We start from the raw sequence: 25,784 nt of genomic DNA, 5'->3' as shown, positions 1-25,784 counted from the left end.
CTCCCAAGCCATCTCTCCAGCCTGCTGATATTTTTGTCAACACATCTATTTTCTCTCGATGCATTTCTGGAACTGGGCTCACCAACTTTAATAGTATTAAGGCCTTTTGCTACATGCTGCCAACAATTCTTCAGAAAGGAAGTTATAAAATATATCTTCTCAAAAATAGCTTATGAGAGTAAACACTTTTTAAATACAGGGGAATGAGGTGGAAAACTGTCTTTTTAATTTGTATTATTATTTTTTCATGTGTCTTGGATTAGGTGGAGAGTGTCATGAGCTTTGGAAAAGGTGCATTCAAGTGAGGAAGCCCGTGGAGCAGTGAGAAAGCTTGCATGAAAATCGTGATGCTGTAGCGCATACGTTTTAGTGACTTTGCGCAACAACGATAAATGCTGACCAGCTTTCCTTAGCATACATGTTTGTTTCCTGTGGCCCTCTCTAGCCTTGGGCCACAGCATTTTACTCTTCTAGACAATGGGGGGAGGGCAGGTAGGTGAGGGAAGCTGAAACCCGGTCAGAAGGCCTGCTTGGGGCAGGTCTGTAGGAGGCAGTTTCTAGGGAGCAAGCCGAGTAGAGTGGAGGGCCACTTGGGGACCATCCTCCTTTTAGTGTTGGAAATTCCGAAGCCCTTGGTCAAACTGGTGGAGGTCAGTGGATGAGCTGTTCAGTTCTCAAAGGACCTCAGGGTCAGCTGTCTCAGTCTTACCTTTGCATAGTTAAGGAAACTGGGCTCATTCATTTGTTTGGTTTTCAATAATGGGGATCAGAGCCGAGGCCTCATGCATGACAGACAAGGGCCTTACCACTGAGTTTCAGCCCCAGCAAACTGGTTATTTTCAGTTGCACTTCCCCATGTAAACAAGGGAGGTTTCTGTTACTCAGTTTTAGAATATATTTATTATTATGTGTGGAGGGTGCGGTTGTCTGTGCCCGTGTGTATATGCACATGGCATGGAGCTCTTGGGGGGTTGGACAACTATGGAGGTCAGGTGACAGCCTTCAGGAGTCAGTTCTCTCCTTCCGTTGTGGGCTCTTGGGTCAGGCTTCCTTGGCAAGTGCATCTACCTGCAGAGCCATCTTGTTCTGTCCTCTTCCTTCTTCTTCCTCCTTTACGTCCTCATCCCTTCTCTTTTTAATTTGTACAATCGAAGAGCCTACCTTGGAGTGGAGTTAGGGATTACAGATTTTCTTTTTGGGGAAAGTACTGAGCTCTTACCCTGAGGTGGCAGGACTGTAGTGGGGCACAGCTGGACAGCTGCACAGCTGAGAACCAGCATGGCTGGTCACCTCCTTCAGCCTGCGGTTATAGGCTAGTCTCAGGTCCGCCTGCCATGCTCCTGCTCAAGGTGCCTCGCTCCTGGGCCTCTCCCAGAGAAGCCTCGCTCAGAGGTGGTCCTTCCTCCAGTGTGATTCACTAAGGCCTCTGCTTAGCCTTGGACAAAGAGTGGATCTCTTCTAATTATGCTTTAGAACTTACTTGCCAGTTTCCTTATTGCAGTTCAAAATTGAAAAACATTGTTTTCTTTTCCTTGTAGTAATGGAATGAGAGCCAGTGCGAGCAGCTGAGTACAAACTGTACCTTCTACCGCTGGGTGACACTGTTAGACCAGTGGAACCAAGGGCTCTTGAACTTCACACTTCTTCAAACTGCTTTATACAGGACTAAAGAAAACTCTTGAATCTAAAGTATGCACTGGTCATTTCTCAGCTATTATGTGATAGTATAATTTATCAGTCTGAAGCAATTTTAAGGCCAGTGAATATAGGGTAATCAATTATTAACAAGATCATTAATTAGAATTTCAGTTGCTTGGAGGCTTGTTTAGATTAATGTGCTGCATATTAATGAACTACTAATTATTTCAGGGGAACATTTATACAAATACTTATTTTGTACCTGACACAATTTTCTGCTGATTTATCTCACCAACCCAGTGCTGTGTATGGACTTTTAGTGAGGATTTTATTGAGCTGTCTTAAGAGGAAGCATAAGCTGTTGCTTGGGAAAATGAGCATTGGTTTCTCTGTTCAGATCTGTAGCAAATATAGCTTGTTTAGAACTTGTGCCAAGTTCCTGAGATCAAATTAGAGGAGGAACTTGCTCAGTGTGTGCCGATCAGCCCTCCCTGGTTCTCAGCTTCTTTTGTAAACCCAAGGCCCACCTTCTAGGCCTGGCATGACCAGTACCTGGTCACATTCAGTTGAACAATGTGTGACTGATATTTCTGAGGACAAGGAATGTGGACGAGTCAGTTCAGAATGAATTTTAGGATCCTAAAGGAAGTATTTACAATGTCCCTTGGGGACAAAAAAGTGACACTGGAAGAATCCCTAAAAATGGAACTGAGTGAGGTTAGTGGCTCCATTGCATGTTCAGACTCCTCAGTGGGCGCCTCATTCATAGTACTTCGTTGAAGAGGCCTTTGGTGTGACATGCTGCATGGGACCATGGAAAGTGATGTGTAGTAAGAACAGAGGCGTAGCAGGTCTCGCAGCCAGCAGCATTGTGTTGAAAGTGGGAGGGCTGAGGATGGAAGTGAATCAGAGGTCTCTTTCTGCTGTGGTATTAGAATCTGCCCTTGTAGGGACACAGTGGAGATGGTGACGCTAACTGAAAAATTAGCTTCCAGGGCAGAGGGATGTCTGAATGTTAAATCCCTGGGAGCAAGGGCATCTAACACGCCAGTTCAGATGAGAGGGAGATAGCCCATTAGGAATACCATGTGGTTCACTGAGAGGGACGTTTGATCTATGTCTTTGCAAGATGGGTGGAGTTGTCATTTTACTGGAGGGTGGAATCAAAAGTGGGAGGAAAACAAGAAGAGAAACACACACACACACACACACACACACACACACACACACACACGTATGCATTTGTGGGAGAACTGGATCCAGAAATTCAGGATGACTGAGAACCTGACTATGGGAAACCTAGAAGGGAGACCAGACAGCTGAGGTGACAGTGATGCTTAGCTTGTGGGCTTTGGACCTGATTAAGTTAGCATATTGGATTTGTCTAAGAGAAGAAAGGATGGTCAGGAATGATGGAGCCCAGAGAGGAGCTGATTGCAAGACTTGGTGAGAAATGAAGAAGGAACAAATGATAAGATGATGGCTTCCAAATGCATTTCTGGCAAAGACTTCGGACTTCATGCAGGCTTCACGAGGATACTGTCTGAGACAGGTGTGAAATAAGGGAGTTAGAACAGCACAAGATGACTTGTACCAGCGGGAGGCTGGTGTGGACGATGTACAGTAGACAGCAGCGTTAGCCCGTGTTTGCCTGGATGACCGTTGCTGCAGTAACAGCTAGGTAGGGTAAGGTCTGGCTGGCCTTTCCCTCTCGCACCTGGGTGGTATCTGGTACTGCTGCAAATAAAGAATGGAATGAAGGTTGGCTGCACGGTTATCTAGAGGTGGGTGCTGAAGTCCACAGTTGGAATTTGAGTCAAGCTAGGAAAGATGGCAATGGTCCAGAGGCTTGCTTTAGAAAGGGCTTACACTGCAGCAGGAAGGGAGAGTTTGAAGCATCTTCAGATGCAAGTGTGGGGTGGGGTGTAAGGCTCTAGACTTGTTCTTGGCCACCATGTCCCTGAAGGCCATAGAGCAGACCCCGAGCGCTGCAGATGGACAAGAGCTCCGTGTTGGAGGACAGGCTGAGGAGAATGTTACCCATAGGAGAGCTGTAGGTCAGTGAGTGCTGAGTGAGTTTCTTGATGGTGACAGGGATGGGAGCTTGTACAATGGCCCTGAGTGGAGGAAGAAGAGCATTTGTTGTCTTTAGTGATTCTTTGGTTGCCTTCTGGATCCCATTCCTCATGGATGGACCTTGACAATCATGAGCACAGCACATTTCATCTGAAAGAGTGTCTGATTGGCCATGAGGCACAGCCAGCCCTCAGAGGACAGCTGGGAAGGGGATGCACCACCGTGGTGATATATCTCTGGAGTCCTCAGCCATTTGCTGGCCTAATCCCTCATGGATTCCTGGGGTTGATAACCCAGGCTGTGCCTTGGAGCCTCAGAGGGTGCTGAGTAGGCTGTGGGTATTTTGCTCTGGCTTGCTATCTTCATTCTCCTGTGCTGTGTGTTTCCACTTCCTCATGTGGGCCATCTGTCTGTCTGGTCACCCCGTTCAGTGCTTACACAGGTGTGCTGTTGTTTACCAAGGCCAAGGAACCTTTTCCCCCACTGTCATGCACACCTCAAAGAATTAGAGTAGTAGTCTAATCTAGGAGAGCATTCTGAACTCTGCCCTTGAAGGATCTAAATCACCTTCTGGTATGTGGGTGGGTTTTATGTATTTATTCTTGTGTCCTTCAGCCCGTGGTACCAAAAGCATCTTTAGGCAAACTCCCTGCCTCTGAGCCACACCTTGACCCAACAATGATATCTTTTTTATTTTCCTCATCTCTTTGAATTTTGTCTTTAGACTTTTCTAAAGTTGTTTGAATATCCAACTTCTTATCAAAACTGGCTTGTTCAGGAATTGCTGTCTTTTACTTTGGCTTTGCTCACATAATTGACCAATTTTAGATAGGGACTGTTTCTTGAAGGCAGAGGGAATACAGTTATTTTCCCTGCTAGTGTTTATGGAAAGCAACCCAAACTGTTGTTTACTAATTGGCAGCATCATTATCTCCTGATGAATCCACAATGGGATCTGGGTACCACACCGACACATTACCTTTGCTTCTACTGTTTGCTTTCTTATAGCCACCGTATATACTTGAATAACCTGTGGTTGAATGGTAGTACAAATCCACAATGACACCAAGCCTCTATCTTAATTAAATACACAGGCCAGTGAGCTCTGTCTGATGTCAGTGGCATGGAATGTAGACTATAAACTATTACAGTAGCTGACAGCTCATTACTTATCTGCTTGTGTCCTGTGCATAGGCTTTCTTTGAAGATTTTACAAACAATGCCTCTGTAAAGATCTTCCTTGTTTCTGTTTTGGTCTTTTTGGAGTTCCACCAACAGTGGTTAATTCATATTCTACAAGATGTGGGGGAGATAAAATAAACTGCATATGTGGACTAGGTTCTGTGAGACCTTTCATATTTATGTCATCGGCCCGTGCTCAGGACATTTTCTTACATGTGGTGGATTACTAAAAATCCTAATGAGAGAGATGCCACTCAGTGTTCGAGATCAGGCCGAATCAAGGAGATTGGGGAATTTGGGGTTTCCCAGGCCGTGGCAGGCATGGAATCCTCCCAGTGCCTGGCCTATCAGCAATTCCCTTGTTCTCTCCACTTCCTCCCTTTCTGTGCCCTCTCTTTCACCCTTCTGGGTCAAGATTGGGAAAAATGAACAAAGGCCAAGCTTGGGTTCTCAGTATTTACTTCTGTTTCTACACTAGACTTGTAGGGTTCTGTCGTCATCCGTTCTGAGCACTTTCTCCGATGTAGAGGAGATGTTGAACTAGTGTTGGGGCATGGATGGACACTTTTGGGTGGTACATGGGTTCTACCTCCATATTCCTCATGTTTAGAACAGTGCACAGCTGTTGGAATGTTAGCTCTGATTTCCAGCTCAGGAAGCCGAGATGCAGGGTAAGTCATTTAAACAAAATCACATGACTAGTGAATGACTTGAGTAAGGGCCTGTCCAGGACTGCTGGTCCTCAGGCCAGCCCTTTATCTCTGTGTCCATGTGTGGAGTGACGTGTTCTGCACGTTTTGTGAAATAGCCAGTGTAACCTTATGCAAGTGGGTGAAGTAGAGAGGTACTGGACTGGAGGCAGAATAAAAGTGTTCCACGGTACATTGTGTATTAATGTGTCTCTGTTTTATGTTGTTCAGGTTAGATACAGGATTACTATGCCTACATGTCTAATAAGATGGAAGTTCAAAATCTTTTTTTTTATACTTTTAATTGATTCTTTGTGACTTTCATACTATGCACCCACCCCAATCCCATTCATTTCTGAGTCCTTCCATGACCATCCTCCACCCCCAATAAAATAAAAAAAAACCCAAAACCAAACAAACAAAAAACGATTTTTTTTTTTACTCTTCTGTCTTTCCCGCCTCTCCATCACATATTCATTTGTTGTAGTGGCCTTGGGAGCTGCATGTCCTTTTGCCCAAGCAGCTTTATTTGCAAAGTGTTCATTGTAATGAGTTGTTGGTCTGGTTCAAGGCCTCTGGCTTCTGGTACACCATCAATACTGGACCCTCACCAAAACTTCTCTCAGATATCTTGCTGTTGGCAAGGCCAAATTCTAGTAGCATTGCAACAGCAAAGTGATTTTTAGTTGATAGTCTTAACAGCGATGTTATGTAACTTGTATTTATTGAGGTGTGTTTACTATGCCTACAGAGAAGGGCATGCACCAGAAAGGGCCATTTGATGAATCTTCGGAGTGAGCACTTTGTGCAACCAAAGCTGGTATTAGCACATGGTACATCATATCCAGGAATCCCCCATCCCTGCCTTAGTCTTCTCTTCACCACCCACTCCAAAGATAACACCATCCTGATAGCAAATAACAAGGAGTTTGATTGTTCTGTACATATAAGTATATGCCCAGGTGTTCTTTTGTCCCATCATCACCTGGTTGGCCTGACACTGGTCCAGCGTATCATGGCTATTACTACATGCTCTGACTTCTGGGTGTTTCTTGCTTTCCTTCTTTGTGCCGCCCCCTTTTCCCATCTTCTAAATATAAAGTATGTGCCTTGTTTAAAAATACACTGGGGGAGGGGGTGAAAAAACTGATGAGAAAGTGAGTTTGGACATTTTCCCAAGAACGTCATTGTGTGGCGTTTGGACAGCAACATATTGAGAGAAAATTGGTCAAGATTTCATCGCTGCTTTAAATGGGCCACTTGGGAACGCTCCTCTAAAGTAGTAGAGCTTGGCAGAATATGAAAAGTGACCCTGTTGTGTTTACGCCGATAATCCCAGAGGGGTGGGCAGGTTTGTGTTCATAGGTCCTCCAAGCATTTGTCAGATGCCTTTGGGTATCAGATGATGGCTCCTGGTCCCACACTGAGTTTTTAGGTTTACTTTAAGGCCAGGCTGTTCAAGACATCGGCAGATGAGGCCAGTGCCACTGGAGAGAGTCCTGCACTAACTCATTTTCCTGTCTGTCTGGGAATCTGGGGGCAGAGGGAGGAGACTGCCATGGATCCAAGAAACACCTTCCGGTTTTCAGGCTGACCCAGGCCTGAGTTTGCCAGTCTACAGTCTTAGGCATCTTGGGTTTCTCAGAGTTGCTAGCACTTGCCAGAATCTTCTAGAGCCAGTATGGGGAATAGATTCTCGGAAAGAATGCGGCAGGATACTTTCAGCATTCCAGGAGTAGTTGCTACAGTTCAAAAGTTTAGTTGCTTGGTGTCGATTGGCTCTGGTATGCCTTATGTATGTGTATACGCATCTTGTATATCCATTGCCACAAAAGAGGTAACTCTCTAAGCTAGGATTCAAGTCTAAAGGTTTCTAGATAGAATTGGATTTTTTTTTATTATTTAGGCAAATGAAAACTATCATAATTTGTAAATTCTAATTTTCAAACCATGAAGGTTAGTCTTTGCATTTTATGTGTTTTATGTACAGATGTGCAAAGATGGGACCAGAATAGCCTGATAGTGAATCTCAGCCTCTTCCCTTGGCTCCATGTTTTTAGTGGGAATCATTATTTAACTCGGAAGGACATTGTCTGGAGCCATGATACCCCGATAGTGTCTAGATCTGTACCTCGATAGTGTGATAGATAGACCTTTTACCATTTCCTGGAAGGGTCTTTTGCTTGTAGCATGGTGGTCTGAGAGCTACTGAATGTTGGGCTGGGGAAAACACTTGATAGTTAAAAATGCTTATTGTCAAACATGAGAACCTGAGCATGCTCCCCAGACACATAGAATGTTGGGTGTAGTGGCGTGTGTGCACCAGTAACTCCAGCAGTAGGAGACAGAGATAGGGCGTCCCTTGGGGTTCACTGGCCAGTCAGCCTTGCCTGATTGATGAGTCCTGTGTGAGAGACCCTGCATCAAAGCAAGGTGAAGAGCTCTTGAGGAATGACTCCTAAAGTTATCCTTTGTCCTTCACATATAAATGTCATGCACACACCTAAATGGGAATGGAATACACCCCTGTGCATCCACACATACTCACTGAATGTTACCAGTGAGGAAAACTGTGCATTGTTAATTTGAATTTATGGTTTGAAAGAAAATATGGTCAAAAGAAATGAGTTACACCTCAAGATAAAATAGGTAATGGTATTGGCTATAGCTTGGCTAGTAATAGCTCTGACTTAAGTACTCATATTCATGGCAGGGATCAAAGAGGGTGCCTAGGTAATAAACAGGTTCCTTTCACATTATTTCATTCATTTTCAAAGACAGGCGGAGAGCTGAAGTCAAGGAAATTAAGCCTTGACTAAAATCTCAACGCATTCTATTTTTCCTTAATCGAGCCAGCACTGATTTTTTTTTCCTTGACTTCATATTTGATAGACAAAACAGCAGCAGCAACAATAACAACAGAAAACCTGATTTTATGGTCCACTAGCATCAGTATGATGAGAATATCTTGTGTTAATGTCTAGAAGAGATACTTCGTGTAAGGATAATACCCCTCTTGACTTCCAGACTTTTCTATCACATCTTTACTCTCTCAGCCTTTTTGGTTGCTTGATGCTCAGTGAAGAACCCTCCTGGCTTTTTTTTTTCTGACCAAGGAAGTGAAAGATCTATTTGACAAGAACTTTAAGTCTTTGAAGAAAGAAATTGAAGAGGACACCAGAAAATGGAAGGATCTCCCTTGCTCTTGGATTGGGAGGATCAACATAGTAAAAATGGCAATTCTACCAAAAGCAATCTATAGATTCAATGCAATCCCCATCAAAATCCCATCAAAATTCTTCACAGATCTGGAGAAGACAATAATCAACTTTATATGGAAAAACAAAAAAACCCAGGATAGCCAAAACAATCTTACACAATAAAGGATCATCTGGAGGCATTACTATCCCTGACTTCAAACTCTATTATAGAGCTACAGTATTGAAAACAGCTTGGTATTGGCATAAAAACGGAGAAGTCGACCAATGGAATCGAATAGAAGACCCTGACTTTAACCCACAAACCTATGAACACCTGATTTTTGATAAAGGAGCTAAAAGTATACAATGGAAAAAAGAGAGCATCTTCAACAAATTGTGCTGGCAAAACTGGATGTTGATCTGTAGAAGAATGAAAATAGATCCGTATCTATCACCATGCACAAAACTCAAGTCCAAATGGATTAAAGACCTCAATATCAGTCCCACCTGGCTTTTTTTTTTTTATTAAGAAAAGGAGAAAAAAAAAATAAGTTTCCACCTCCTCCCAGCCTCCCATTTCCCTCCCCCTCCTCCCACCCTTCTCCCCCTCCCCCCACTCCTTTCCCCCTCCCTCTCCAGTCCAAAGAGCCATCAGGGTTTTCTGCCCTGTGGTAAGTCCTAGGTCCTCCCCCCTCCGTCCATATCTAGGAAGGTGAACATCCAAACTGGCTAGGCTCCCACAAAGCCAGCACATTAAGCAGGATCAAAACCCCGTGCCATTGTCCTTTGCTTCTCATCAGCCCTCATTGTTCGCCATGTTCAGAGAGTCCAGTTTTATCCCATGCTTTTTCAGTCACAGTCCAGCTGGCCTTGGTGAGCTCCCAATAGATCAGCTCCACTGTCTCAGTGTGTAGAGGAAGGGGTACCCTCATCCATTGCTGGTGGGAATGCAATCTTGTGCAACCACTGTGGAAGTCAGTGTTTCGGTTTCTCAGGAAATTCGGGATCAACCTACCCCTGGACCCAGCAATACCACTCTTGGGAATATACCCAAGAGATGCCCTATCATATGACAAAAGCATTTGTTCAACTATGTTCATAGCAGTATTATTTGTAATAGCCAGAACCTGGAAACAACCTAGATGCCCTTCAATGGAAGAATGGATGAAGAAAGTGTGGAATATATACACATTAGAGTACTACTCTGCGGTAAAAAACAATGACTTCTCGAATTTTGCGTGCAAATGGATGGAAATAGAAAACACTATCCTGAGTGAGGTATCCCAGACCCAAAAAGATGAACATGGGATGTACTCACTCATAATTGGTTTCTAGCCATAAATAAGGGTCACGGAGTCTACAATAGGTGAATCTAAAGAAGCTAAGTAAGAAGGTGAACCCAAGGAAAAACATATAGTTATCCTCTTGGCTAAGGGAAGTAGACAAAATTGCTGGGGAGAAAATTGGGATCTTGGATGTGGGGTGGGATGGGGGTAAGAGGAGATGGGGAGAGAAAAGTTAGAAGGGAAGGAGGGGGGGCCTTGGGGAAACAGGAGGATTGGGATAAAGGAAGGTTGGACAGGGGAGCACGGAACCACAATTCTTTGTTAAGGGAGCCACTTTAGGGTTGGCAAGAGACCTGACCCTAGATGGGCTCCCAGGTGCCCAAGTCGAGGTCCCCAGTTAGTTCCTTGGGCAGCTGAGGATAGGGAACCTGAAATGACCCTATCCTAGAGCAATAATGACGAATATCTTGCATATCATCATAGAACCTTCATCTGGTGATGGATGGAGATAGAGACAGAGACCCACACTGGATCTCTGGACTGAGCTCCCAAGGTCCCAATGAGGAGCAGAAGGAGGGAGAACATGAGCAAAGAAGTCGGGACCACGAGGGGTGCACCCACCTGGCTTTTCACCCTACTTTGAGCACAGGTTCAAGATGCCAAGTCAAGTAGCTCAGGGGCTCCCTCTACTGGTGTCTTACCCCTGACTTGGTTACTTCTAATAAATGCTCATAAAACAAATCCAAGGTGACTGAAGAATGTCAAGAGATACAGTCTTTGCAATAAAGCAATGAAAAGTTACATGCAGATGTTTCTGTAATGCATTGTTGGTGCACACTAGAAAAAGGGAGGGAAGATGGTTCCATAGCTGTTGGAGGCCAGAGTTTAATTATAGTCAGCAAATTAGGAAAAGCTTTCTGGAAAACAGTGGCGTATGTGTGTCTGCATCCGAGAGGCCAAATGAGATATGGTTTGGTGTGAGGATTGGTGTACGGAATAGCAAAGGACTATCATATCTGCTAGAGGGATCAGCAGTGGCCCAGGCTGCCTGGTGGCGGACAGCCAAGGACAATGAAGGTACAGTACATAGTGCCTGTGCTACTTCAGTCAGAGCATGGGCCCTGCGAGACAGACATATTGCCATATGTCCAGGATTCTGTTGTCGGCCTTGGGTGACTGTGAACAGGATGGCTGACAGAGGAAAGAGTCAGGTAGGAAAACCATAGAGATGGCTGCCTCTTTCCTCTTGTCATGGCTCCAGGAAGCGAAGAAGTGACCCTATCTAGTTCCTGCATCAGCCACTCTGTGGTACAACCATGAGGGTACAGGGAGGAGCTGCCTCAAGCTAGTTCACCCCTTTCCACCTCCTGTACAGTAGTTTGCAGGAGGTACATTGCACACGCCTACTGCCTGGGTCTCAGAAGGCTCAGGGTCTATGCATGGGACTTGGAGCTCCTGTGCCCACTCCCCTACTCGAAGACAGAGAAAATTAAAGACAGTGTTTGCTCTGATTAGAGAAGAACTCATGGAGCTCCACCCCACTGCCTCAGGGTCTTGTCTGTCTAGCAGGAGCACCCCTGAACGTCTCATCCCACGATTGCTGTCAGGGAGGAGGCCTTCTGAAGCTAAAGTCTGAAAGAGACGTCATAAACACCTGCGCTGGCCACCCACTTGTACTCTAGTGTCCAACCCAAGTCTCCTCTCACCTGGAGGTGAGGCTGCCCTATTCTTTCGTTGTCTGCCTCAGTCCATTCCCAGCCTTCCTTCCTTTGTAACTTTGACCTTTGGAGTCTCTTCTGCATTGAATGGATGTCATGGCTTGGAGTAGAGAAGCAGGTCCTTTTATGGAAACAGGTGGCTTGCTTTGTCTACTGATTAACTAGAATGAATCTGCTCTGGACTTTTTTAGACAGGTCAGGACTGGAGAGCTGTGCCTTGTGCATTTGAGATTTCAAGCACAGAGTCATATTTTCCCAGGAGCAGCGGTGCTAAAGTCAGGCTGGCTATGATGGGCTCCCTCACTCCCTATATACAAGGTCTGTATTTCTCTTTCTGGTTAAGGTTGCAGGAGTTCTATCAGCACCTAGGGAATGTGTGGGTTCTTTTTTATGTTTTCCTCATTTTGTAGCTTTGAGCCTTAATATTAAATGCAATGTTACCTCAAATATTTAAATTGATGCAGCTATAGTTAATTTTCTATTTTACTTGACTTATTCTATGGGTGTCTAATATGTTTATTTTCATGTTAATTTTTGGATCTTTTTACAGCACTTGCCTTAAACAAACATTAGGTGTTGCAGTTTGGCATACCTAGGTTTTGAGAGTAATGGACTTGCAATTTGTTTTTAGCTGTATGTCATTAGCAGTATAAGCACTAACAAGACATTAAGTTTTGTTCCTCTGTCAAAGAGCCTGAGTCTTTCGTTTCTAGGGCCATTGGAGTGGGATGTGGCCCTGTACCTGCATGTGCTGTTACTGAGGTGCTAGTGGTAGCTGGCTGTCACTTTGCCTAGTTTTGGCTTTGGTGCTTAGTACCTAGCCCACTGGTGACAGTGCGGGTGTCAGGGAGACTAGCTCTGAAACTCAGACTCCTGCTTTGATTGTCACTGAATACCTTTGCTCTTCCCCAGTGTCTGCCCTGGAGTCTGTGGATAGATGCCTGCATTCTCTCCTCTCTCCACCTCCACTTAGCCCACCCCTCCCTTAACCATCTGTGCTGGGTGGCTTCATGGCAGAAGTAAAGGTAGAAGCTGACATTGGACTAACTAAGAGCTCGTTCATGGAGGAGCTCTTTTCATTCTTTGTAGTACAAATTTCCATATATTCAGTGTTAATTCACCATCTTCCATGTACCTGAGGGGACTGGGGATTAGAACTGGAGGAGAGGTGGCCCTTGTCCTTGCAGAGAATGGACAGAAACCTGTGATTACCCTGTGTCTGGATTGTGTCGTGGTGTGTATGTTCAGGAAGGCGGTAGTGCTGGATATGAACCATTTAGGTGTGGCTCTTCTTCCCATACATTTGCTGTTCTCTGACCCAGTGGTAAGTAGTAATAACCAGAGTTAGTAGTTATCACCGTGTGCTTTCCAGAGAAGGTAAGGTTGGGATACTCAGTTGTAGCCCGGTCCTTATCTGATTTTGAGTTTGAAAATCAAAGTCACTGAACTGGGACAGGCAAGCACAAATCTCCTGTTAATTATTATGAAATATTCATCTGGTTTATTCTGAGGGCAGGGAGCAGGGATGGGGTCAGCACCAAGGAATGTATTTGGCATGCATGGCAGGTTTTTACTGATGCCAGCCCGGGCCTGGCTTCTACTTTGCAGCCAGTCCTGGTCCTCTTGCTCCAGCCCCCAGTGGGATTTGTCTTCTGTCATGAAATAGTAGTCACAACACCCACTGCATGTTGCACACAGCCCTGCATAGTTACAGGTGTCTAAGAAAGGAGAGACAGATAGATGCCTCTCCATGAAGGGGGTGCAAACACTGGAGCCATAGAGTGGACAGCTCCAGCAAGGCCTGGAGAGAGCCAGGGAGGAAGCCTCAGACAAGGGGTTCAGTGGCGCTGCTCAAGTATGCCAGCATGTTGTTCTGCTGTACTCCAGAGACGTGTTCTCTATATGTCCCCAAAGGGATCTTGCTGCAAGGTCACCTGCCTTCCCTTCCTTAGCTCTCCCTCAGTCCTAGCCCGGAGAATAGATGAGTGGATGGAAGGGAACAGGCTGCCTGTTAGCCATGCGAGTGCTAGAAGCTTTGTCTCCTTGCAGGCTCGGGTAGTGCGGATTCATTTGCTGAGGTTGAGGAAAGAGCTGGTACCCAAGTGTTTCTTGTGAGCTTGCCTTGCAATGTGGGGGCAGAAAGTGTCTTATGTGACTGGAACTCAGGGTGTGATTGGCATGGAGAGGAGTGAGGTCAGAGAAGTGAGGTTTTATTTTGCCCTGTTGCTTTCTAATCCTTAGGCTTAATTGATGATGTCCCTGAAATAGACACCGGAGGACAGCATGTCCTAGTATGACAGACTGGGCACAGCTCTTAGGGCCTGAGCATCAAATAAATGGACCTTCTCTTTGTGTTTCAGACAGCCTGCTTGAGGACACTGACCCCAGAGACTTCTATCTCAATCCAAGAAACATCATGGCTGAGCCAGACTACATAGAGGATGACAATCCTGAACTAATTAGGCCCCAGAAACTAATCAACCCTGTCAAAACATCCCGAAAACATCAAGACCTCCACAGAGAGCTCCTTATGAATCAAAAAAGGTATGACAGTTTCCTGAGCATTGTTTTCCTCCAAGAATTTTTAAGGTAACCAGGTTTTATTTTAATTGTGTTTACAAAGGCTTCAAGGGATTGTTTGCTTGTCTGCCATATTAAAGGCATCCTTTTAATGAATATCCCAGAGCTGTCTCTCCACAAAGCTTCTGCAGGTGTGGCTGCCACTGCTGGGGTTTTACACTGTCCCTTACCAAATGTATGCATATTTTAAGGAGCATTATTATTTATTTTCTTTGTGCTTGTGTTCGTGCATGTGGAGGACAACTTGGAGACACCTCTCCTTCCACCATGTGGGTCCTAGCGATCGAACTTGGTGTAGAACGTGGCAGCAAGTGCCTTCACTTGCTGAGCCCACGCATGCTATTTTCAAACATGGGTGGAAGAGACCGGGTTAAAGGTGGGAGAGAGTGTCCTAAGCAGAAGAGAAATGTTTTATAATTTTAAATCTCTGACATTTTGGAAAGTGTAGGAATCAGATTTACATCCTGCCCGTGCTAGTGTTTCCTAGTTGCGGAGACTTCCTAGACTTAACAGATAAGAATATTCTTCTTCGTGTCTTTATTGGTTTCTTTTATGTAGTTTTACATCGTTTTCCTCTTTCCCTTGAATTTTTAGAAAGGAAGCAAAATACCTCTAGTCTTCCTTTGCAGACTGTTACTTCCATCTCGGCCTGAATGCCTCTGGATTCTGGGACTGGATCCTGCTATATGTTTGTTTACTTATTATTGCGTGTTATGTGTAGTGTGTGGGAAGGCATGTGTAGAGATGAGGTTGACATCAGGGCTTTCCCACCTTTTCCTGCTTTAAACAAGGTGTCTCACTCAATGTGGAGCTGTCTGGTTGGTGGACAGGCTGGCCAGCAAGCTCTCAGGACCCTTCTGTCTCCACATCTCTCCACATCCTAGGACTGGGTTTACAGGTGCTTGCTACTGCGACGGGATTTTTTTTTTGTAATTGTGAGTTCTGGGGAATTCAAACTCAAGTACTTAATGCCTACACGGCAGTCCGTCTACCCACTGAGTCATCTTTCCAGCCAAGGTCCTCTGCTTTTTAAGTGGCGTTAGAATAGACCAGTGCGCAGGGATAGTTAAAGATGCAGGGTCACTTTATTGAAGAATGAGTAAGCTTACATAAGATTGTTTTCAGATCTGTGAGATTGTAGGTTACTCATCCCTATGACTCTGCTAAGCCTTCATGAAAAGATCTACAAGAAGCTCCAAAGAAAGATGCTCAAAGCAAGTTCAACTCAGGCTAATTTGGGGGATTAAAGTGTGTAGCTATGCAAAGATCAAGTCTCCCATGTTTGACTTACATTAATTGCCTGATTCCTCTCATTTGCTTGCCTCTTTTTCTAATTTATAGTATTGGCTTAATCTCTATAAACAGCTGGAATCTTTTATTTCTCTCCCCTTTTATTCCAAACCCCTTTTGTGATCTTGAGAGAGTCCTTAGCCCTTAGTTGGGCTTTCTGAGTTTCTCTAATTCACATGGAATGGATAAGGTAAAATATTTGTATTGAGAACAGACTTTCATCACATCGTGAACCAGTAATCAAGACTGGTTACCCATGAACCAAACAGAACATATGTATTACATATATCAAGCCATTATTTGGCACTAAAATTTAGAAATTAAAAAATCCATGGTATCTAAAGAATATATGATATAGAAGATAAATAAAAGCTAATAAACAAGTTTTTATCCTAAAACCAGTTATGTATTGCCTAATAATGTAAGATTTTTACATTGAAAAACCTGCTGTATCTTTAACAGAAGGCGAAATACATTCTTTTTTTTTTTTAATTTAAAAAATGCTCCCCCCAAACTATTAAATGCACTTTCGGTCGTCAGAATCTTTCAAGGAATCAGCAGTGTGCATGTGTGATGGTGCCACATGAATAGGGAAGGTGGATGTGGTCCATTTTATCACTCATATGTACTTATTTTAATGGATATTATTATTAATCAATTTTCTATTAAAGGCTTTCTTTTTCTTCACTATCTAGATGACAAATCTCAAGAGAGGCAGCTTGGCCAGTATCTCAAGGCAATTCAGATTAAACAGTGAACTATGATCATACCGTTTCTCTCGAAACTCAAAGCCCATGACCTTTCCACATTGCGCTGCTACCAAAGGTCACACTGATGCCCAGGTCTAGGTCAGGACCTGGTGGCCATGTTGGTACCCAAGGGCCATGCTGATTTTGGTGGCCTGTGCTATCATTTGAGGTCATGGTGTCAGGCGGGCCAGGACTGCTGCTGAGAGCCATGTCTGGGTCAGTGGCTTTCTCACAGCCAGGAGCTGTGTTGCTGTCCAGGGCTCATGATATCATCGAAAGCTATGCCAGTGTCATAGGTCTGGGCCACAACCTGGGGCTTTGTTGGTGCCTGAGGGTCATGCTGCCATGGGGGCTATGGTAACTTGAGTGACATGCACTGCTACCAAGGACCGTGTCTGGGTCCATGGTCCTACCACAGCAGGCTCTGTACCACCAAAGGCCACATGGATGCCGGAGGTCTGGGCTGCCAGCCTGTGGCTATGTTACGTCTGAGGGCCATGCTGATCTGGTTGGCAGTGCAGGCTGTTACCATGGACCATGTCTGGATCTGTGGCCCAGCGTCAGCAAGTCTGTAACATCATCAGATGTCTGTAACTCCTGTGGTCACCAGGGTCTTTGCTCAGGGTCTAGACAGCCACCTGAGACCATGTTGGTGTCTTAGGGCCTTGCTGCTGCTGGGGCCGTACTAATTTGGGTGGCCTGTGCTGCCACCAGGGCCATGGTTACATCCAGGCCTGAACTGCTGCTAAGGGGCATGTGTGAGCCTGTGCTCCTGCTGCAGCTGGGGTCTGTGATGATGTCCATGGCCCATGTTACTACAGGAGATCATAGGAACTATGTATGTTGGACTCCGAGGGCTGTGCGGAGCTGCCCTGCTCCTCACTGACCCTACTGCAGCATGAGAACTGGCCCCACCCTCCATTGGAGAGCTGACCCCATCCCTTACCATGGGACTGGGAGACCTGGCCCTATGGCATGGAGCTAGGAGAACTGGCTCTGCCCCTTACCTGAGGGAGCACTTCCAGTGGCCCAGACCGACCAGCTCAGCTACCATCCAGACCCACATCCTGGGCCTTGGGTTGGCCCACCATATCATCTACCCCATGTAGGACCTGCTGGAGCACGTGAAGAAACTAGCCCTGCAGAACGATAGCCACAGGATATCTGAGAGGAGTTTCGGTGAGGGTTCAGTGATGATGGTGTGTCAGAGGACTTGAACCAGACTAGTGACTCATTGCAATGAACATTTGCGGGTGGGGCTGATTGGAAAGTGTATAGTGCATGACACACCACAGTTCCCGATGCCAGTGGGATGAATGAAGAGGCGATGGAAAGACAAAGGAATGAGGTGGTTTGTTTTCTTGTTTGTTTTGTTATTAATTAATTTGGGGGAACATGCTGCAGGGGTGAGATGGGTGAGTATGGAGGGACTGGAGGTGAGTGGGATTGGGGTGCAGAAGAACACAACAAAGAATAATGTTTAAAAGAAAGAGACAGGCAGGTCTGGTTGCTCTGAGTCCTATACTTAGCATCAGTATCATCCAAGCTGCTAATAATATTTTGGCAGAGTAGTTTGTAACCTGTAATCTAGAAAACGTGTATTTGGTAAAATTAGGATGGACTGTGGCTTTATCTTCTTTTTCACAAACTTCATTAACTTTTCATCTAAAATGCTTCTTAGACTTTAACTCGGTGACCCCTCCCCCACTTTTTTCTTTTGGAATTTTATACCAGCAGCTGGCTTGCTTGTGCTGGCGCCAAAACCAACAAAATCCCAATCCCGTGACCCAGGAGGAGAGAAATGCTTATAGAGAGTTCCTGGGGCAGGAGTCATCAGCGCTGGTAGGGAGGCTGCACTGGGGTAGAGAACTGCCTTAAAAATGCCTCACAGGTTCAGTGAGCTGGCTCAGTGGGGAAAGATGCTTGCTGTCAAGCCTGAGGACCCAAGTTAGTCCTCGATGCACACACATAGCAGGAAAAAGGGGAGTCCAGCACTTTGTGCATACTGCGGCATGTGTGAGCACACACACATACAAATACAGAAAAACAAGCAAATATATGTAATAATTTTTAAATTTTTATTGCCTTATAAATAATACCATTCAAAATTTCCACTTCCTCCCCTCCTCCCATTTCCCTCCCACTCCCTCACTCGCCCTCCTCCAGTCCTAAGAGAGGGCAGGGTATTATGCCCTGTGGGAAGTCCAAGGCCCTCCCACCTCCATCCAGGCCTAGGAAGGTGAACAGACAGACTAGGATCCCAAAAAGCCAGTACATGCAGTAGAGACAAATCCCAGTGCCATTATCATTGGCTTCTCAGTCAGCCCCCATTGTCAGCCACATTCAGAGAGTCCGGTTTGATCACATGCTCGTTCAGTCCCAGTCCAGTTGGCTTTGGTGATCTCCCATTAGATCAGGAGAGGATTGGGAAGAGCTTGGGGGAGTGGGATGGTTGAGATGGAGGAAGGGTGGATATGGGAGCAGGGAAGAAGATATCTTAATTAAGGAGCCATTTTAGGGTTGGCAAGAGGCTTGGCTCTAGAGGGGTTCCCAGGTGTCCACGGGATGTCCCCAGCTAGGTCCTTGGGTAGTAGAGGAGAGGGTGCCTGAACTGGCCTTGTCCCGTAGTCAGACTGATGACTATCTTGAATAACACCATAGAACCTTTGTCCGGCTACGGATGGAGATAGAGACAGCGACCTACATCAGAGCACTGGACTGAGCTCCCAAGGTCCAGTTGAGAGCAGAAGGAGGGAGAACATGAGCAAGGAAGTCAGGTCCGCGAGGGGTTGGTCCACCCACTGTAATAAAAAATTTTAAAGCCTCCAAATCTCCCTTTTTAAATTAAAATAATGTATATGTATTAGTTTGTTTTCCCAGTAATAAAGTATCACAAACTTGATGGCTTAAAATATTGCAAATATATTATGTATATATAGAGGACGTCATTGTCATTTAATCTTCCTTCTCAGTATCCATTGATGCAAAAGCTTGCTCAGTATCTTCATAATCAGCATCTGAAAATTTTAAATCTCAACATCGCATAATAGGAATGAAATAAACATAGGATTTAATCCAATCCTGAGAATGTGTTGGGGATTTCAGATCCAAACTACAATACCTACCACAAGAATACACCATAAATGATGCTTTTGCAGTTTGCTTAAAGGGGAGAGTCTGGGACATGCATTCAACTTTTAATTCTATGACAATTGATATATTTCACGACCTTTTGGCATAAAATACTAATCTTAATTTTAAAGACTGGCTGTGCTTGGGACTGGAGGTCTGGAGTTAAGAGCACTTGCTGCTCCTCTAGAGGCCCTAAGTTTGGATCTTAGCACTCCTGTCAGGCATTAATGTAACTCCAGCTGCAGGAGATGTTGTGTGCTGGTTCTCCTTGGGCACATGGAGGCGTAAGTCGCAAACAATGCCACACCAGTTTGGAATTATGATTAATAGGGTGGTATTTATTTAAAGGGGAAAAAACTTACAGATCACCGTCCCAGACAACAGCCCTCTGCGCAACCAGGAAGGGAGTCTAGTTGCCAGCGGAGCAGGAAGTGAAGAGAGAGGGGAGAGGGAAGTGGCTTCTTTTTTAAAGGGAGAGAGACCACGCCCCAATGGGCTGGTATCTCAGCGGCTATAGGCTGGAGGAGTGGAAGGACCTCCCGCAACAAGCACACACTAAACAATCGGCTCTGTTCACTGTAACAGCCTTAGGTTGCTCTGTGGGAACTGCTTGGTCTTAGGTACACTTGCCCACCAGGAACTTGGTCTCTGGTCAGTCCTTGATCACTGGTCAGTCTTGACGTGGTTGGCCATTCTTGTTTGTATAGCTGTCAGAGCTCATGAGGAGAGCCTACCGTTTCCTTTCTAGGGCTGAAGGGTTGATTTCCAAACTTCAGAGAGACAAATTTTAGTCTTGACATCAAGTCTGAAGTCTGTTCTGGGGATTTAGCAAGGCTACAGGTGGTTCTTTACTTTCTCATCGACATAGGAAGTTAAATGAAAAAATATTTAAAAAATGAAAAAATAAGAAAGTTAATTGATGTGCTGGTATAAAATTTAAGATATATATATGTATGTATGTATATGTGTTCTTGACTGTTATCACAGAAGGACCATTTTTTTCTAATATTTTCTGTCACTAAATATTTTATCTTACCATCTCCATTTTGTAAAGTTTTTGAGCAGAAAATGAATAACATAGCTAAGCCCATTTCTGTATTGCAGTGGATATCAGCTTAATCATACATCAAAGTTTGCTTGGCAACTTTGGTATAACCCAGAAAAAATTTATTAATAATTGGAGTTATTTTTGCCAGTGAAATATAGGGAGATGTCTGAAATTTAAATTATTCATATAATTAAATTCTTAGTCCTAAAATTTAATTTTGTCTATAGTTTCATATTGAGACCTTATTATTCACAAAACTGAGGAAGTCTTTATTCATTTTCCTTTATGATACTTTTGGATTTTTTTTGAAACAGCATTTATTATGTAACCCAGGCTAGTATCCTGCTCTGACCTCTCTGTATGCTGAAATTACAGTATGCCTTCACACCCACCTGGTTAGGTGATACTCGGAACTCAAATGGACTTTGATTATGCTGATTAATGATTTAATTTCCTTGACACCCTGTGTGCAGTTTTGTTCCTGTTCATTCTTGGTAATTGTGAAATAGACCATAAAATAATAAAAGTAATCTCCCTCCTTTCATTAGAATATACAGCAATTTCACCTGCTAGTGAAGATAGGGAAAGAAGAGATGTGTGTGTTATTTTAACAGTGTATCCTTTATTATCAGAGGTGGAATATACCAAATCCTCATTCTCTAAACAACTTCAAAAATTTTGTTGTGATTTAAAAAAAAAAAATCTAGGTAAGAGAGATGGCAGAATGGTGTGTGTGTGTGTGTGTGTGTGTGTGTGTGTGTGTGGTTTTCTAGGAAGTGTGAAATATAGACTGGTTTGTTGTGTCTTGTGTGGCTGTGTTTACGTTTTTTTCCTGAAAGATTAAGCTAATGGTTTTTCCATCTTTTCCTTCCTTCCTTCCTTCCTCCCCTCCTCCTCCTCCTCTTCCTCCTCCTTCTTCTGCTCTTTTTTTTTTTTTGTAGGGGTCTTGCCCCTCAGAATAAACCAGAATTGCAGAAGGTGATGGAGAGGAGAAAACGGGACCAAGTGATAAAGCTGAAGGAGGAAGAAGCACAGAAGAAAAAATCTGATCTGGAAATAGAACTATTAAAGCGGCAGCAGAAGTTGGAGCAGGTAAAGCTTGGATGAAAACAGTCTAGCTCTGAGGATTTAGGTTGTTGGACTCCGGGCAAGCAGAATTCCAGCAGGCCAGATGTGCATGTGTGTACCCTGAGAGAAAAACAAGGAGCAAATACAGTGCGAGGCATAAATCCCATTGAAGGCAGACACTCAGTTTTTGTTAGAAACCTAAAAGAGTCACTAGAGGCCAAAGCAAACCAGAGGGGTGGGAAGAATGTTCAGTGCCCAAAGCACTGGCTGGCAACAGGAGCTGAATTCAGATTCCAGAATCTATGTAAGTGTGGGGTGGATGTGTTGTGGCAGCCACCCTGGAATTCCAGGACTTGCAAGTAGACAAGGGATCCTAGACCAAGCCAGCTAAGTAGACCAATCACGCTGACCAGAATCGGTTCAAATACACACACACACACACACACACACACACACACACACACACACACATAGATATTTTTCCTGAAAGTTGGGATTCTTTTAAAAAGCCTCCCAGTATATAAATAATTTTTTTTTTTAATGTATTTAGCTTGAACTGGAGAAGCAGAAATTGCAAGAAGAACAAGAAAACGCCCCGGAGTTTGTGAAGGTGAAAGGCAATCTCAGGAGAACAGGCCAGGAGGTGGCCCAGGCCCAAGAGTCCTAGGCCCAGGCTGCCTGTGACCTGGCGTGTCCCCACCATCGCTGTAGGAGCCATGTCTAGGTACCTCTGCAGCGCTCGTCTTGGGCCAAAGTCCTGAGGAAGAGAACCCAGACAGCTGAGAATTTTGACTATCAAAAAGGATCGGGTTTGATTTGCCATCGTATCATGCTAGATGAATCGTCTTTGACGGTTGCTATTCCCACTCGCCAAATGAACGACATTGACCAGCACATAGCACATGTGTTATCATGCACCTGTGGTTAGAGACTTTAAACAAAGCAAAACACAAAAGCAAGCGAACTAGAAAGTGGACACTGGAATAACACTTGAGGGTTGCGCTACTCAGCTTTTTTTTCCATTCCAAGTTTAGTGGGACACAGAGCCTTGTTCTTTTCAAAACTAAAGAAATTGTGTGGAATCCTTCCTTTGGTTAACTGTGAGACCATTTTGATTGCATCAAAATGCTTTTCATCTGTCATGTCAAATATTTGTATTTCATTTTGAGAACCCAGAATTTTCTTGTTTAATGTATACCCCCCTCACAATACAAATTAAGAATGGAAGATGTTAGTCTTTAACATTTATGTTTAACTATACCTGTTTCCTTGGTTGACAGTGAAATTCAGAAATAGGATAAGAAGTTTTGACATGTTAGCGCCCATCACGAACTTGGTATAATTTCTCTAGGTTCTCAGTATGATATGCCACATGCTGCCTTTCCACTTCCAAGAAGGCACATTGTGACTGTTCCTTTATTGTTTTGATGACCATAGGCTTTCTCTTCAGTTTTAGTTTATGATTTCTTGCTCAACTTGTCTTTTTAGATGAAGCAATTCCTTAGTTCTTTGGGGGATTGAACTAGAGTGTGTAACTCAGCCTCTGTGTCCCATAGTGAGGCCGGATATTTGAGTTCTCCTGAGAGCAGTATAGAGGGTTGTCCATGAGGACTGAGTGACGAAGCCATTAGATACTGAATATGATACAAATAGAGATCCATTTCTAGGAGGTTTTAGTGGAAGACTTTATACTTTTTACATTTTGAGTGTCTTTGAGTCATAGCTGTAAACATTTCTCATGAACGATCACGTGTTTCTTTCCCCCTCTGTTTGTTTTGAAGAACGACTGTTCTGTGCTCTCTCAGCATGATGCTGTTGGTAGGGATGGTCTTGACTACTGTGCTTCATCTCTCAGGAAAAGCTGAGGGGCCGGGCAGAGCTGCTCAGTTTCCTCATGCTAGCTAGCATGCTGTTCAAAGAGACATCTAAGTTAGAAATAATATGAAAGTTCCCATGCAAAATATATTTTATACTGCAGGCATGGGATTTTTTTTTTTTTTTTGTATTTAGTGCTTCTCCCTAGAAATGATTTAGCCAGTAATTTCTACACTGAAGACTTCTATTTCCAAACTTTCATGATGCACAGAATGCTGGGTGTAGTGCTCTGGAATCCTTGATTGGCACACTAGATGCTGGCTTTCACTGGGAGCACCCAGTTTGGTAGTTAACAGGCCCAAGCTCCATCCAAGTTTGATTAAGAAATAGATGGGTGATAATACACTGCTAGGCAGAGAAACTTGAGAGTTGATTACAGTGAAAATGGATTCTTAGTCTTATCAGCAAGTGTTATCTAAATAAAATATGAGATGCTGAAGATAAAATTGTTTGCCTTTGAAGACTGGATGACAACTTCGTCATCCTTCTTTTTGATAAAAGAAGGTTCATTCCTGATTGTTGGAAAAAAATCTCCAATGCACATTGATTATTCTTTCTTTGTGTGTGTGGAGTAATGATGTCAGATGTTAGGGTAAAAAATTGGGACCGGCTCAGTCCTTTTTATCTAACTGGAAGTTAGCTCTTGCAATGTGTATCCTGAGAACAGTTCCACTGTATGATAGGATCTTCGAGGGCCATCACCAGCTCATTAGGAACAGGGCCGATTCTGTTTCTAAACCCAAGGGACTCATTCACAAACACATTTCTTTCCTGGTTGCACTCAGACCTGTGATCTTCCTTGGTGGTTAGTGCTATAGGGTCTGGCCAAAAGAGGACTTGTAAATAGCACGAAGTGATGGCTTCTGCTGGGTCCTGGGGCATACAGGTAGTGAGGCTTGTCAGAGTCTGCATTTTAAAACACCATCGCTCTTTCCTTGCTCCTAACACTGTGTAGTCCAAACCCCGAGGACTTGTCAACATCTGAGCAGTGTTGTGCTTTAAGCCACTTTTAGGGGGGGAAAAGGCTCCATTTTTCCACTCTGTAGTGTTCTTAAAATAGATCTGTGTTTTGTAGTCTCCTGCTAGTAAAGTAGTTTGCTTTCTAAGCTATAACAGTTGACTTTATTCTTCTACTCTGAGAATCTTGACCCGTTTAAGTGTACATAATAATATATAAAGGGAGCCTTAATGGATTTGTTTTCATAATTTAATATTTTTTGTATTTGCTCTTGTATAATTGTTTTTTTAATGAAAAGTATTACAGAATCAAGGGTGGAATTCTTAGAACCAAAGTTATTCTTAATAAAAATCACCAATGCTTGGACCACACAGCCGTGTCTGTCTCATTGTTTAAGGTGGACTTGTAGTCCCAGGAGAGGAGGAGTATTGTTCAGTTCAGAGATTAAAAGGTAGCTTCCAAGTCTCCCTGGGTACCAGTTCTCTCTGACAACAGGTATGTCTTCTCTCTGCGTGCCTTTTGATTCTGAATACTTATATGGCAGATAATTTCATCCTAAGATATCAGTGGTTCTAAGTGTTGCTTTTGTATAAAGCATAGGGCATTATTGCAACTGTTGGTCTTTCAGGTAACAAATAGCCTGAATTTTAAGGAGCTCAGTAAAACAGTGGAAGATATATCTTTGGAAGACTTAGTGCTTGTTAATAGTACAGTTTTTAGTAATTCTGCTTTTTGTTGTTGTTTTGCTTACTCAGTTACATGCACTCTACCCTCAAAGAAGTGAGTTGGGAGAACTTTATACACATGGCTGTATTATACTATTGGTTAGAATAGTTGGGAGGTTCAAATCTCCCTCCATGACAGTTATGCCTTACTGCAGAGATGGAAATGAATGTCTGTTCCCCACAGAAGGGACACTGAGGATATACTGAAGAAACAGTTGTCCCCATGTCTGGCTCAGTGAACCAGGGAGGTTGTCGGGGTTTCCTTTAGGAGTGGTCAGTCAACAGAGAGCATCACTGAAAGCCCATCACACATAAGGACTCATAAAAGCTGCATTTGCTGCAGGAAGAGTCTCCTTCCCCTGGCAATTGTTAGTTACAACTTTGGAGAGGAAACGGGTTTTATTTACTTCCTAAGTCTTACATGGGGTCAGTGAGTCTAAATAGCAGTGTGAAGAAGACAGCAGAATGCTGGAGATATGAAAAGGGAAGGGGGGATTACTGGGGACGGAAGGGTACAGAGGGAAAGAGGAGGCAGGGAGGAGAAATTGTGTATGAACTGAACATGTGTAT

At 44.0% G+C, this 25,784-nt stretch overlaps 1 protein-coding gene across 5 annotated transcripts in view; it reads left to right on the top strand.

The window, feature by feature from the left end:
- The window catches only part of Fam107b (family with sequence similarity 107 member B), a 215,900-nt gene extending 191,040 nt beyond the window's left edge, over positions 1 to 24,860 (top strand). For 4 of the 5 annotated variants that reach the window (XM_041630739.1, XM_041630743.1, XM_041630742.1 and 1 more), the window contains 3 exons: positions 14,150 to 14,333; positions 21,530 to 21,680; positions 22,207 to 24,860. In XM_041630739.1, coding sequence (XP_041486673.1) covers positions 14,150 to 14,333; positions 21,530 to 21,680; positions 22,207 to 22,323 — 452 coding nt within the window. In that variant the 3' untranslated portion in view covers positions 22,324 to 24,860. Of the gene's footprint in view, positions 1 to 11,984; positions 12,108 to 14,149; positions 14,334 to 21,529; positions 21,681 to 22,206 lie in introns of those variants that run through there. The other variant, XM_041630741.1, reaches the window with a different exon arrangement.
- Positions 24,861 to 25,784: the final 924 nt, after the last annotated feature.

The sequence above is a fragment of the Microtus oregoni genome, unplaced genomic scaffold (genome assembly GCF_018167655.1).
Source record: "Microtus oregoni isolate MIOR12 unplaced genomic scaffold, Mior012 000035F_ref0000213, whole genome shotgun sequence".
NCBI classification, from domain to species: domain Eukaryota; kingdom Metazoa; phylum Chordata; class Mammalia; order Rodentia; family Cricetidae; genus Microtus; species Microtus oregoni.
This window is presented reverse-complemented; position numbering and strand designations above follow the sequence as displayed.